The sequence below is a fragment of the Enhydra lutris genome, unplaced genomic scaffold, assembly GCF_002288905.1.
Source record: "Enhydra lutris kenyoni isolate GAN:26980312 unplaced genomic scaffold, ASM228890v2 scaffoldscaffold6, whole genome shotgun sequence".
Taxonomy (NCBI): Eukaryota; Metazoa; Chordata; class Mammalia; order Carnivora; family Mustelidae; genus Enhydra; species Enhydra lutris.
In genome coordinates, this window is record NW_019154090.1 from 35,841,849 (window position 1) to 35,856,901 (window position 15,053).

General features: G+C 42.5%; 1 protein-coding gene across 1 annotated transcript in view; it reads left to right on the forward strand.

The window, feature by feature from the left end:
- Nucleotides 1–15,053, forward strand: part of LOC111141726 (SLX4 interacting protein) — a 198,104-nt gene that overhangs the window by 121,288 nt on the left and 61,763 nt on the right. The window contains 1 exon segment of the mRNA XM_022494515.1: nucleotides 3,179–3,299. Within this exon segment, the coding sequence (XP_022350223.1) occupies nucleotides 3,179–3,299 (121 nt within the window).

Here is a 15,053-nt window from a genome sequence, read left to right on the forward strand (position 1 = left end):
CAATAGCTTTTTAGAGCTAGAAGTAAAAATAAGATTTATTGAAAGATAATATGTGGAGAAGAATCTAGTTATAGTGGCAATCAAACAAAGCAAACAAAAAAACACCTTTATTATGGTAACTGTTTTTAGTCAACTTTTGAAGACTACTAGAAGACAAAAACTCCCTCAAAGAAAATTTATAAGTAATATATTTTCAGTCACGAGGTACTAATATAATCAAGACTTGGCTGGGCGATATTGCCCTGGGTATCTAGTGGGCCACGGCTGAAAGAAGGCAGGCACGAGATTCGGTGTCATGGGATTTACCGTTCAGGTTAAATAAATGGGTTGTCCTCTTCAGGACTCAATATTTAGGAAGCCAGCATCTCCTGCTACAACTCAGCTCCATGGAATTCCAAATTTGGCTTAACCAATGTTGGCTTACCAACATTCAATTTCCCCAAAGTGACTAATGCTCACCTGAGGGGACCTCACCCCAAAAGTCTTCTGACTTGACTGACATGAACAGCATTCTAGAATCCACTGTTTTCGGGCCCACTTTTTCCTCCATTCTCTCCGAGCTTTACCACCTCAGCCTTAGCCCTTTCTTGTTGATAGGTAGTCAGTTCTGCCAAGAGTCAGTTGATTTGAAGGGCTTTAAAATAAAGCCATGAATATGTGAATCACCTTCTAGCCAAAGCATGAGACTAGATTTTTCCAGGGTGCCACACACAGCTTTGCTGCTCCACCTAGTACTATGTCCGGGCAGCAAGGCATGACTTAGCAAAGGTGCTCAGTGCAGGATGGGACTTGCAGAGCTTGGCTGCAGTGTTGGCTCCAGGAGGGCTGGTTATGCCAGCAAGCCGAGCTTCCCTCTCAAAGCAGAGCAGATGGTTTGCTGCTTATACTTGAAGCCGTTCCTTTAAAGTTTGTTCACTGACATTAAAATGGCTCTGAGAGAGGGAGAGCCAGACAAAGGAGAAAGCTAGTCAAGGAAAGGATAGGACTCTAGCCTGTATTCAGTGTCCCAATGTTTTCATCTTTTTTTATTATTAGATCATTTCGTGTTTGGAATTTCATGAGCAATCAGTTTGATTGCATCTTAGCAGTCACTTTATATAGTGAAAGTCTTAAGAATGTCCAGTTCCTTTTCAGGAAAAGGAACTAATTGCATGTATTAAACCCAAGTTTATTTTGAGTCCAGCACGAGTAGTCTTTGTACCCAAATATGCAAACTCGTACTCTTTCATTTGTAAACTTGAGGAAGCAAGTGTGAGCCCCTGTTAGCCTGGAAATTCTGTATATATCTCTGTCCTCTTGCTCATTGATTTTGGCTCAGTCTTCTTAGGTGCCCCTCCTGTGTAGCTGGGAATTTGTCTTTTCTAGCATTGCTCTGGTTCTGAGGAGAATGCTTCACTAAGTGTGGTGTGGTCAGTTCCTAGGGTATCTTGACCACACTGCTCATGGTCAACCTTCCATTCGTCAAACCTGACTCATGGAAGGAAAGCCCCGTAACTATAGGGAGAAAGTTTGTGTTGTATGGGCCTTTGTTTTATTTTTGTCGTACTATTTTTAGTTCTAGCCTTATAGGGCATTTATGGCCAAATTTTAACAATCTCTGTTTCCATGTATGTCTTTCACATATTTTCTAGCTCAGTCATCGTTGAACCCTGCATGTGAAGCAAAATTCTTTAATTGTTAAAATAACAGTATGAGGCAAGGCTGCCTTTCTGTTGTGTGAACAATGCCAGAACACTCAGCTGTAAATGGATATCTCTGTATTCCACAAGGCACTGCATCTTTGGGCTGCAAAATGAGGGCAGGAGAGAGGAGACCAGTGTTTACATTTCACGTAGATCACGTTTGTGAATTAAATCAAGGATTTTCAGTACTCTTGAGGAGTGTACGTATTAGCAATAAAAAACAAGTTTGGCAATCATTGCCCTTCAGAGCTACTTAGAATTTTGTTCTTGTTTTAATTTACGAAGCTTCTAAGAGATCAACCTGAGATGGCATTGAAGAAACCAGTGAAACAGGTTTGAGCTGACCTCTGCAACTCCGAGCCTTCTGCGGAGGCTGGGATTTGGATCAGAATTATCAGTCCTTACACACCAGTTTCTTAATCTAAATTAAGAAATTTAGATTTGTGTGCCGTTTTCCCCTTTCCCTGCCTTGGCTACATGTCTCTGGTGGACAGTGTCTTCCTGTTGTGTGGTGGACTTTGAGAGCTGTGTTTTTCTTTTCATAAGTAACACTGATACATAAAACAATCGACAGCCCCAGAAATTTGCTGGCGGTGTGGTATGTTGACATTGAGTTAAAACCATGTGTTTCTGTTGCCTAATAAATATTAATCTACTTTAGAGAAATATGAGAAGTTAAATTATTTTCAGCATTAATCAGCAGATACAGTGCAGTTTTCACAAAAGCAAATGGGCATGTACGGGATCATCAACAAGAGCATGGAAGAAAATCACAAAACTGGTTTCCAGTTCTTTCTTCAGCCCATCCCTCGATACTGTTCCTTCTTCAGTAGATTTCTAAACCTGAGGCCAGAGACTAGTGAGTGGTGGTGTTTAGGTTAAAAAAATGTTGTTGTTTTGTCTGTTAGGTTGGTTTTTTTTGGGGGGGGTTGTGTCTGCTCCTCTCCCTACCCCTCACCCCAACTCATGCTCTCTCTCGCTCTCTCTCTCAAATAAATAAAATCTTAAAAAAAAAAAAAAAGGTTTTGATCCAAGTTTGAAAAATGGGAAAATATTGGCATAAAAATCACTGTGGCCAGCTCCTCTTGAACAGATAGGAAGAGCTAATAACCCTGTCCCTGGAATCCTCACATGACAACGGTCCCCTGAAACCGTGGAGTGGCGGGAGGTGGCTGTCATCCCATCTTGCCCGGCCACGCGGGGCACTTCACTGCTTTTATCTTCCTTTTAGAAATGTGCAACTGAGGCAGAGGGAAATGAAATGAATTTCTCAGGTCACAGAGTAAGCCAGCATCATGATTTTGAACAAACCTCAGTAGCAACCTTAAACCTGGGATGTTACCCTCAAGCACAGACAGCATTCTTTTCAGCTTTCACAGCTAAGTAAAACAAACAAAATGAAATGTTCAGTGTTGACTTTTTAATATGCACGATGTTGACTCTTTTTGCATTGCATTACATGAAAAAACTATGTCTCATTTTTCACCTTACTTTAGGAAGTCTGTTTACTGTTAAAAGAAACCATTGCTTCAAGAGTTAAGGAGTACTTGGAAGTTCGTAAACAGCACAGGCCATCAAATACAGAATTCACAAGATCCAGTCCCTTGACCTTAAAAGGTAGGCACCGAGTACTTTGATTTTGGATAAAATTTCTGCTTTGTAGAGATGGCAATTATGTTTGACTCTGACTGTCATGTTAGTACAGTGATACATTTAAAAAATATGTTCTAATGAAGATGCTTTGTTTGGGTAAAGAAAATTAACCAAAAAGCCCTGGAGGGCTTTTAATAGTAGGCAAAATATATAAAAATAGAGAATAAAACATTCCTAAGGAAAATGTAAATACTTTAAAGGATTTTTTTTTTTTTTTTTGACAAGTAGTCTTACAGATAGATTTACATTAATGCTGACTTGATTTGGGGCTTTATGCTTTTTTAAATGCTTTCATATATGTGACTCTATTTCAGACATTCTCAGCTGGGGGTGATGGGTCCCAGGGGACACTGGGTTGTCATCGGGTGAGCGGGGAGGGGGGTGGCAGGAAACTCCTGACATTTAGGGATTGGAAGCCAAGGATGTCACTGAATATCCTACAACGCTCAGAAAAGCCCCCCACAACAAGGCATTATCTGGCCAAAATGTCAAGGGCACTGAGGTTGAACTGTCCTGCCTTATTTCCCAACAACACTTTGAGAATGGTGATGTCTGAGTTGAAGGTGATGAAGCTGAGGATCTATAAGATTAGGGGCTCACCTAAATAGAAGGTCATCTTTTTGAGGACAGAGATGATCTTGTTTATTTGGCATCTTACCCCGCACGCCCCCCTCCTCCATACTTAGCCCAGTGCCAGATACACAGATTCAGTGACTTGTTGAAGGAAAGCATACTTGAGTGACAGGTGGCAGAACCTGACCCCAGACCCAGCTCTTCTGACTCCTAGCCCACTGTTCTTTCCTCTCTGTCATTGTCGTGCTTTTATTTATTTATTTTTTTAACTTTAAATCAGCATTTCATAATACTCTTTGTGGTACAAATAAGGTCAACCTTGTGTTAATCCTCAGAGAGCAGCACTGGACAGCCATGAACTAGGTTATGCTAATGCAGCATCCCCTTAGGAGAAGAATTGTGTTAAGTAACCCCTTTGAAGGCACACTTAATCTACACTGTTCACCTGGGCACAGCTGATAAGTAGGCAGACAGATTAATTTAACCCGAACTGAAGCCTTGAACGGAATTTTCAGTTCAAACAATATTGTATTAGATGACACTTTCTGGTATTTCGCTTAGTAGTAGGATAAAGCTGGAGAAAAGCCAGAGGGGCTTATACCCCAGCAGACCGGGCTAGTCTCATTTTCTAACTGCTACAAAAGGAGAAGGAACAGAGAAGGTTCCCAGACCTTCATTTCTGGTGTGGAGGTAGCATGGTCAATACTGATTGTCAACTAGCCCTTCCCTGGCTTCCTCTGCTGCTGAGTGAAAAATGCTAAATACTCAATTTCCCAGCCTCTCTCACAGCTAGGGAAGATGGGTTGTGTGTTGTTCTGGCCCCAAGATGAAAATCAAAGTCTTTCTTGGGCTCATGTGGGCAAGAAGTTTGTTTTTATTTGCATGGACGAATTTATTTATTTATTTACAACAGTTTTGTTTTTAAATAGAAAAGTGATCTTTCTGTATATACAAAATTAAAAAAAAAGATTTATTTGAGAGCAAGAGTGCACACGTGTGAGCAGGGGAGGGGTAGAGAGAGAGGAGAGAGAATCCCCAGTGGACTCTTCACTGAGCTCAAAGCCCAGCGTAGGGCTTGATCCCAGAACTCTGAGATCATGACCTGAGCCAAAACCAAGAGTTCCATGCTTATCTGACTGAATCCCCCCTGGTGCCCCATACATAGAGTTTTATACCCTGTTTTTTTTTTTTTTCCCCACATAACATAATATAGAAATCCTTTAAAACATATGCATCACCGGGGCACCTGGGTGGCTCAGTGGTTTAAGCCTCTGCCTTTGGCTCAGGTCATGATCTCAGGGTTCTGGGATTGAGCCCCTCATTGGGCTCTCAGCTCAGCAGGGGGTCTGCTTCCCTCTCTCTCTCTCTGCCTGCCTCTCTGCCTACTTGTGATCTCTCTCTGTCAAATAAATAAATTCTTTAAAAACAAACAAACATATGCATCACCATTTTTTGAAAAGTTGTTTTAATGTGGTAAACTATACATAAAATTGTCCAGGGTAACCATTTTCAAGTGTTCAATTTAGTGGTATTAAGTACATGCACATTGTTGTGCAGTCATTGTCACTTTCTATCTCCAGAACTTTTCGCCGTCCCAAACTGGAAGTCTTTACCCATTGAACAATACCTGCCCATTTCTCTCTTCCCTAGCCCCTGGTAACCTCTATTCTGCTTTCTAATTTACTACTTGAGGTACCTCATATAATGGAATCAGACAGTTTATCCTTTTGTGTCTGGCTTATTTCACTTAGCTTAATGTTCTCAAAGATCATCCCTGTTATAGCATTTATCAGAATTTTCTTTCATAATATTCACACACACACACACACACACACAAACACACACACATTTTTGTTTATTTGTTCATCTGTCATAGAATAGTTGGGTTGTTTCTACCATTTGACTATGGTAAATAATGTTGCTATGAATATTTGTGTTCAAATATCTCTTTGAATCTCCTCTTTTCACTTCTTTGGGTGTATGCTTAGAAGTAGAATTGCTGGATCATATGGTAATTACCAGTTTGTTTATTTATTTTTTTTATTTAGTTGTTTTTTTTTGTTGTTGTTTGTTTTGTTTTGTTTTGTTTTTTGAGGAACTGCCATCCTGTTTTCTGGTGTGACTACACCATTTTACATCCTCACCAAGAATGGATCTCGGTGTTTCCACAATCTTGCTAATACTTAATTTCTGTTGTTTTGCTAAGAGCTGTCCTAACAGATATAAAGTGGTATTTTATTGTGTTCTCAATTTGTCTTTCCCTCATTTGTAATGATTTTGACCATCTTTTTAATATGCTCATTGGCCATTTGTATATCTTCTTTGGAGAAATGTCTGTTTATGTCCTTGCCCATTTTTTGGGTTGTTTGCTTTTGTTTTTCAGTTGTAGGATTTCTTTTATATATTCTGGATATTAATTCCCTTTCAGGTGTATGATCTGCAAATATTTTCTCCCATCATCTGTTGCCTTTTCACTCTTGATAGTATCCTTTGATGTGGAAATGTTTTAGATTTTGATGTGTCAATTTATCTATTATTTTGCTGTCTGTGCTTGACACTTTTTCCAAGAAAGCTTTACTGAATCCAATGTCACAAAGCTTTTCCGATGTTTTCTTAGAGTTTTCTAGATTTAGCTCCTTTTATTTAGGTCTTTGATCCATCTTGAATTAATTTTAAGGGAAGGGCTCAACTTCATCCTTTTTCATACAGATATTTAGTTGTCCCAGCACCATTTGTTGGAAAGTCTACCCTTTCCCCCATTGAATGGTCTTAGCTCCCTTACTGAAAGTCTTTGATAATAAATGTGAGGATTTATTTCTGGGCTCTCTATTCTATTCCATCGTTCTGCATGTCTGTCTTTATGCCAGTTGGGGGTTACCATAGCTTTGTAATAAGTTTTTGAAATTAGGAAATATGAGTCTTCCAACTTCCTTAATGTTTTTAAAAATTCTTCTGGCCCTTCAGGGTTCCCATCGCCACTTTTAATGACTGTGTAGTATTCCATTAAATATCTTTACTCTGATTTATTGGTAGGACAGTTAGGTTGCGTTTTAATGTGTTCTCTCTTATAAACAATGGCACAGTGAGTATCTTGATGATACACATGTTCGCACACAGCAACTCCTTTATAATATTTTTAGTTTTAATGTTCATATCTTTATTAGTGTGTAAGAGCTCCTTAAGGATAAAAATGCCTTATATGTTTTATGTGTTGTACATGACCTTTTTGAGTTTGTCATTTGCCTTCGACTTGGTTTGTTTAACTATACAACCACAAACTAGGAGAAGCTTGCATTTGCCTGGTGGGTGTTTCAGTGAGCAACCACTTTCGGGATGAATGCTAGGCTTCGCTGTAATGAGATCAGGAGTGCAGTCGATTGCCAGAGGGAGGCAGGAGGATCCTGAAGCACCATTGTGTTCACTCAGCTGCGCTGAGTGTTCTTCCTTGAAAGTCATCTTGGTATGAAAGCAGTCACTTCCCTTTCCTTTCTACTTCTGCTAACAGTTAACCTTTAATTGACCATGTCTTTTGATGTTCAGACCTTAGCCAGTCCCCTCCTTTGCTGCCTCCAACCAGTGCCTGCTCCTGCCTCCCCTGCCTGGCGGGGCACCCACAGCAGCCTCCTGGTTGGCTTCCTTGTGTCCACTCTGGCCGATGCCTTTCCTGCTGTTTATACTTCAGTTCGTGTCATCCCTTAATATCACAGGTCTGATCTTGTGAACCTCTTCGCCAGGGCTCCCAGGTGCAAGCCAGGATCCTGCCTCTCCAGCCTCATCTTGTCCCCCTCTTTCCTTCTTTCTTGCTCCCAGTGATGGCAGCTTAATGCCTTTCTTCCAAAGCTCCTTTCTTCTGCTCATCTTGGGGGTCTCTGCCCAGATTGGAGCCCAGGTCTCTATCCTTTCCCTGTGCTCTTTCTGCTCTCTGCTCAAAATCACTCCTCAGGGAAACTTATCCTGGGGAACCGTCTCCCTGTCTCCCTGTTACTGGCCCACAAGCATCCCGAACATCATTCGGTTAACGTTGGTCTCTCCACAAGCCGTGTAAGCCATCTGAAGACAGCTTCGGCCTCTTTTATTTCCATTGTGTCTCCAGCTAGGAGGACATTTCCTGCTTTGCAGTAGGTATTTAATAAGTGTTTGTACAGGTGATAAATTACACGCATAGTTCTATCTTTCCTCTTCCTAGTAAGGTCAAAGCATACCATAACTTTCCCAGCCTGCGTTGTCTCCTCCCACCTCTCACTTTCCTGCCTCCCACAAGCCTGCTTTCTTTACCGCTGCCTTAACATTTACAGATTTCACTTTTGTCTGGAAAACTTATATTTAACTTTTAAGATCCACCTCAAATATTACTTCTCCAAAGTCTCCCTCAGTTTCTTGTCTTCTGGCACTTAACACTTTTAATACATTTGTCACATTGTGTTATAATTGTGCTATAATCTGTTTACCTACCTTTATCCTACCCCCTTCAGTGGCAAAGACTGGTGCTTTGCCACTCACAGAGCCTCTCTCCTTCTCCAAATCACATTAGTGCTTAACCCTAGAACATAGACAGCTCTGCTTCTGGTTGTAAGCGCTTAACCTCATACTAAACTGTTAATTTCCAGAAGGCAGGAAAACCATCATTCATCTATCTCTCCCACAAGGTTGCTTTCCACAAAGAGGTTCATCTTGCTCTAGGCCGTGTGTACCCGTAGGAATGAAGTAGACACACAACAGTAACATACTGTCACCTTACATTGTTTATTAACAGCATCACTAAAACTGGAAACTGAATACATGTTCTTAAGTCTTGCCTCAGAGCCAGAGACATCTCTCTACATTTATCTGACTGCCTGTTCTCTGCCTGTTCCCATAATCTTACTTAAATGCCTTTTTTCAAAAGCAATTTGAAAGCCACTAACCATAAGGCCCTGCCTATTTCCTCCTCAGTATCCAGTTCTGTGTCTCATGTTCCGTGAAAATTGAGTTATCCTTATTGTGTTGGTGGTTTGGATGAATGTGAGTGGTTTATGCTTTTGTGTGAGGTGGGTATCTTCTCTCATTCACATGAATTTCTTACCTTTTTCCATTTCCAGAGCCATGTAGCAAATAATGTGCCTCATCATGTAAAGGAATGCAAAGAGTATTCGCAGACTCCGTGAACAGTAAAGCACAGACATTTGCTGATAGTTTATCTTTTTTTTTTTTTAAATCGCCTGGGATGTTATTTCAATAGATTCAATAAAAGTTAGTTTTGTGAGAAAGTTTTTTAAAAGACTTACCTGTCATGGGGCACCTTTGTGGCGTGTTTGGTTAAGGGTCCAACTCTTGGATGATCTCAGGGCCCTGAGACTGAGCCCTGCATTGAACTCCACACATTTAGCATGGAATCTGCTTCAGATTCTCTCTCCCTCTGCCTCTGCTCCTCCCCTCCCGGCCTCTGCGCTCTTACTCTCTGTCTTGCTCTCTCAAATAAATAAATAAATCTTTAAAAAAAGGACTTAACTGTCAAATTCTGTCAATTCTGTCTCATTTAATATTTTCCCCTTTAACCTAGCCAGTGCTAGGTGTTACCAGTTTTTTTTTAATTTTTCCCAGTCTGACAGGCCAAAAGCCAGAAAAGGAGATACTCTGCTCTTTGATTTTTATCTTTCACTTTTTATGAACTGCGTATTTATAGCTTTTGTTCATCTTCATTTTGGGTAGTTTGCCATTTTCTTCATAATTTTTTCTCTTTCCCATTGTCCCTTCCTTGGTCCGAGCCTTCTTTTTTTTTTTTTTTTTTTAAGATTTTTATTTATTTATTTGACAGAGAGAGATCACAAGTAGACGGAGAGGCAGGCAGAGAGAGAGAGAGGGAAGCAGGCTCCCTGCTGAGCAGAGAGCCCGATGTGGGACTCGATCCCAGGACCCTGAGATCATGACCTGAGCCGAAGGCAGCAGATTAACCCACTGAGCCACCCAGGCGCCCCTGGTCCGAGCCTTCTTAATCAACTCTTGAATGAGCCTCTCAACTTTTCCTCTTGGCTGCCTTTTGCTACAAACTTCCAGACAACAGCAGGTTTATGCCTAGTGACACAGCTCTCCCAGCGACAGAGGAAATAAGCCCAGCATCTCCTTTGAGCAAGAATCCAAAGTCTCATGCTCTAGCTCCCAGCCTAGGCTTTCTGAGTGACATTCATTCATAGCCCACGTTTGTTAACTTATTGACTAAATTGTGAAGTTCCCTATTGCCAACATAGCTTGAATAAAATCGTAAGTTATTTTAACTAAGTAAGTTATATTAACTAAGTCAGTAACTTAGTTAATAACACAAATATATACATCATGCAGCAAGGAAGACAGTGTAGGAGGATGCTGCCATACTAGCTTTTGAAATGAATAGTTGATATTTCTTTCTTCTCTCATCTAACATGTATTTCATATTCCCTTGGCCCTTAGCCAGTAACTCAGCTGATCAGGATTCTTTACCTGGCAAGGCGATCCAAACCTTCATTCCAGAGGGATTGGAGCTGGCAGTGGTCCTGCCTTTCTGAGGTCACCGACAGTTCTCATGAAGGTTTAGCACTGGAAATGTGCCACTCAATAAAGCCCGTTATCCTCTCAGTGTTTTATCCACTTGCCTCTGTGGTGTCATCCTGGTCCAGCATTTCCACTCCCCTTTTGGTCTTTTTATCTGATGGCATAAGAAACCTGAAGTAGTTATGTGGCACTTTTAACTTGCAGCCTGGGTCCTTGTTATCCCCTCCGTTCCAGTCTTCCTTTGAATACTCATGAAGCACAGTCATGAGTATGGAAAGCAAATTTTTGCTGAGGTGGTCACTTCCCACTTCCACTCCCTGGTTCCAGGAATTCTTGCCAAGGGAACACATATTGTTCTGCTGGTCACAGCATGTAGTATGTCTTGTCAGACTTTACCCCAGCTCCACAGGATCCTGCCTTGTCGTTTGTATCACAACAGAATTTCCGGTAGACCCTTCTACCACTCTGTAAGGCCAGCTGCATTTGATCCTTGCTTGATTGCTTGGTAGGACCATTGCACTTTATGAGTCTATTGGCTTCTTTGTAAAGTGAGTTTCTTGGTCAGAAGCACTATGGTGGTGATGGAGGATGAGGCCTTCAGTAAGTTCTTGGGTGATGTGGCTGGCAGAAACGTGGCAGGCATAGAGATACATTCAAATCCCGAATAAGGGTCCATTCCAGTGAAGTGATAAATGAGGTCTAATATAATAATCTACCCACCACTGATGACTACTGGCCCATCTCCTTGCAGTGTGAGAGTTGATAAGGAGACTCATATTAATTGCTGCTGTTGGCAGATTTGGCATTTGGCAGGGCTCAGTGTTGGTGAGGTTAAGTCCATGGTGTTGAACCCTAGCATATTCTTCCTTGCCACCGTGGCCACATGTCTCATGAGCCCTGTGAGCAGGTCATCTGGCATCTGGGGTAGGAGGCTGGCCAGCATCCATAGGGCAGGTCATTTTGTTCAGCTCATTATAAGAATTGCTTAATGAACCTTGCTGGAGACTATTCACACAAGATACAGATACTTTCACACATACTCTACTTAACTTTTCCTCATATGTCCTTGTCTACCAGTCTGAGTTCTTGCCACTGAATAAATGAACACATACACACACGCGCGCGCGTACATGTATCAGGCTGTCTTTCCTTACTGGCCAAATGGACCCAAAGTATATTCTTCAACATTCAGCTCATGGGACAGATTTTCTTTCTCTACCCCAAGTGAGGTTATATCATTTCATGCATTTACTTCCGATTGGTACTATCTGGTTGGGTGGAGCCATTGATGAACCAGGTCCAAATTTTTATCTGCTAGTAAACAGGTCACTGAAGCCGTCACCCTTTCAGATCATTTACATAGATCAAAGAAACATGCAAACATCCTGAAAAGTGTTTGTGCTTATTTCTTAGTACTAAGAGCAACGGAGTGCAGAAACCTGAATGAACTCTTTGACGTGCCCAGAATGAATTCTTTGATTTCCAGGGACCAGTATTGCTTTTCTTTTTGTTTTTGTTTGTTTGTTTTCCAAAAGATGTATTTATTTATTTTGAGAGCAAGAGTGAGCACAGGGAGAGGCAGAGGGTGAGAATCTCAAGCAAACTCCCCGCTGAGTGGGGAGTCCACAATGTGTGACTTGATATCACGATCATGAGATTATGACCTGAGTCAAAATCAAGAGTTGGATGCCTAACTGACTGAACCACCTAGGTGCCCCTGCTTTTGGTTTTGATGGGAAGAGGGAACTCCAGAGACTTTTTTTTGGCCCTTCTTTACTGTATAGCACGTACTCCATGAGACATGGAGTCCAAGTTTAGGTTCTGTTGGTTACAAGGTAAATCTATCCCAATTATGTACTCATCAACTGAGAAGACAAATACAGATCTTCATAGACCTACTGGGCTCTCTTTGAGATGAATTGAAACCAAGTTTCTATTTATCACACTGGTCGGTCACAGTGGTAGTCAGGAACCCTGAGAATTAGCATTATCTCAGAGCCAATCTCAGAGTTCTGTGTATCCCCCTTTTCTCATTGTGCAGCCCCCCTAGAAAACAGGTGCACATCACAAGTGGGAGATTTATGGTCCTGACTTGAGGGGTGCCTGGCTCTCTTTTCCGGGAGACGTGGTTCTGAGGATTGAGTCAAATCTGGGGACTAGGTAAGAATCTGTGACATCTCCTTCAAAGTAGCCCAAGTCAGGCCCCTGTTCACCAGACCTTGATTTTTTTTTCCCATTATATAGTGTATTATTTTGCTAGGGCTGCCATAAGAAAATACAACAGACTGGGTGGCTTAAACAAATTTGTTTTCTCACAATTCTGGAGGCTTGGAAGTCTAAGCTCAAGGTATCAGGGTTGGTTTCTTTTGAGGCCTCTCTTCTTGGCTTGTAGATGTGGCCGTCTTCTCCCTGTGGCTTCACATGGTTTTCCTTCTATTTGTATCTGTGTCCTGATTTCCTCTTGTAATAGGAACACCAGTCATACTGGATTTGGGCCCGCTCTGATGACCTCATTTTAACTTAATTGCCTCTTTAAAGATCCTATATCCAAATGCAGTCACATTCTGGGGTGCTGGGGATTAGGATTTCAACATATAAGCTTTGAAGAGAAACAGTTCAGCTTGTCATATACAGTTTAAGTAGGGCCCAAGTATGCTGTCCATTTTATTTGGAGTTGTGGACATAACTGTTAACCAGTAAGCCAAAGATGTCTGTGGATTGAGCTATTGACAGATTTCCTCCCAAGGTTACCACTGAGTAATCTTGGACCAAGTGACTTGGCCAGCCATGGGCCTTAGTTGACCGCAAATTTTAGGCCACCCAGTCACCAGATGACACACCCACTCTTGGGCTTTTGTGGTCTACAGACACCGTGTCTGTCCTGGTCATTAGCCTTCTCAGCAACTATCTCTTACTCCCTGACCCTTATACCCAGTGTGGCTACCCGCTCAGGAATAGCCCTGGCAACAGTGTCCTCTCCATGTTGACCCCCCACCATTATGCACAGGGTTCTGGGGAACACAGAGCAGTCACGTGGCACAGGCTGGCATTCTCATACAGATCAGCACGCATACTGTCTGCTCTCTTGGTATCCTGTACCAAGTGTGTTTACCTGGGGTGCAGCTTAATGTACCTTGTATCTATACTCCAGCAGAGGGACACTGGTTCTCCCACTGATCAACCTTTTTATTGAGCAAGTAGGAAAGTGACCTTATGGGCATGGTGGTGGTGCACAGTTTAATATCAGTGTCATGCACCAGGCAGTCTGATTATTCAGAAGAATGCTGAGCAAGCCGACTGCCCAGAGCTTATAGACCTTGCCAGCCCTGCAACTGGACCCATGGGAAGCCACGTTCAAGAGGAGTTCCTCTCCCCTAGGGGAAGGGGAGTCACTGGTCCCAGCTGGCTTTGGCCAGGCAACCCTGGGAGAGCTTCTGTGGTCAGTTATCAACTTGTCACTGTAACCTGAGTGACAGGACCCAGAACATCATACTCTTGGCTCTGGGCCTTTGCATATGTTGCCCTCCTCTCCCTGCAGCTCTCTTCTCCTTTCCTATTGCTGGGTCAGCTCCTCCTCCTCCTGCGAGCCTGTGCCCAGGTGGCACTTCTCCTAAGGAGCTTTATCTGATTCTGTGCACCCTCTCTCTCAGGGACCTGCCCCCTGCCCTTTCCCGGGTACCCAGTCCCCCCCAGCAGTAGCAGCACTCACCATTCCAGCTGGTTCCTTGAATCCCAGAGAGATGTCATTTTCATTGAGGGCAGGACTCTGGTGCTGTTGAGCACGCAGTGCCGAGTCTGTCACTCAGGAGGAACACAAGCCATGGAAGAAATAAAGGAACGGAGTGTCGTTTCTGCTCACCAGCCATGTGTTTATCTGGCAGAGCTTTGTGGCACACTTGCGTTGCAACGTCGCTTGCCCCTTGACAAAAGGCAGAGGTGAAAGTGGCCTGTGAGTTAACAAATTATTAAATAGTTGTTCTCACTCAGTTTTCAGAAAGTCAAAACCACATCCTACTCTGGTGTAAGATCAGCTACAGTGCCTTCCTGACTGGTTGGCACGGAGGGACTGAACCTCTCCTCCCTCCAGCCCCTCCCTATCCCAGGGGTCTGTTAGTATTCTTACCCCGACTAGTTACCTGTTAGTGGGCTTTAGCCTGCTTGCTACCAGCCCTGTGCTGTGTCTCCTCCCACGGCAGATCCTTGGGGCAGCCCTTGCTAGCTGACATTCTTAACTCTTGATCTGAAGAGGAGAACCAAACTCAAAGGAGTTCGAGCAACTTGCCCAAGGTCACAAAGCTAGTGAGTGTCAGAGGCTGTGTGAAAATACAGCTGTCTAATGTCTGGCCTGTTTAAACTGCTTCAATATCCCCATCGAGAGAGAGAGAGAGAGAGAGAGAGAGTGTTTTCTCTTTTAATAAAACTTGCCCCTAATCATTGGAAAAAAAAAAAAAAGGTATCTTTCAAGTTAACCATGTGAAAGCCAGGAAAGGTGTCTTACTTGAACTATCACATGGATATCTTTGTTTGGGTTGTATATCCCCTATTCTCTGATCACAGGATGGAAAGGGAGACATAGACTCCAGAACAGAACTCATCTGTCAGCTAAACATTTACCTCAGTGCATTGTCTAAATAGTAAGGG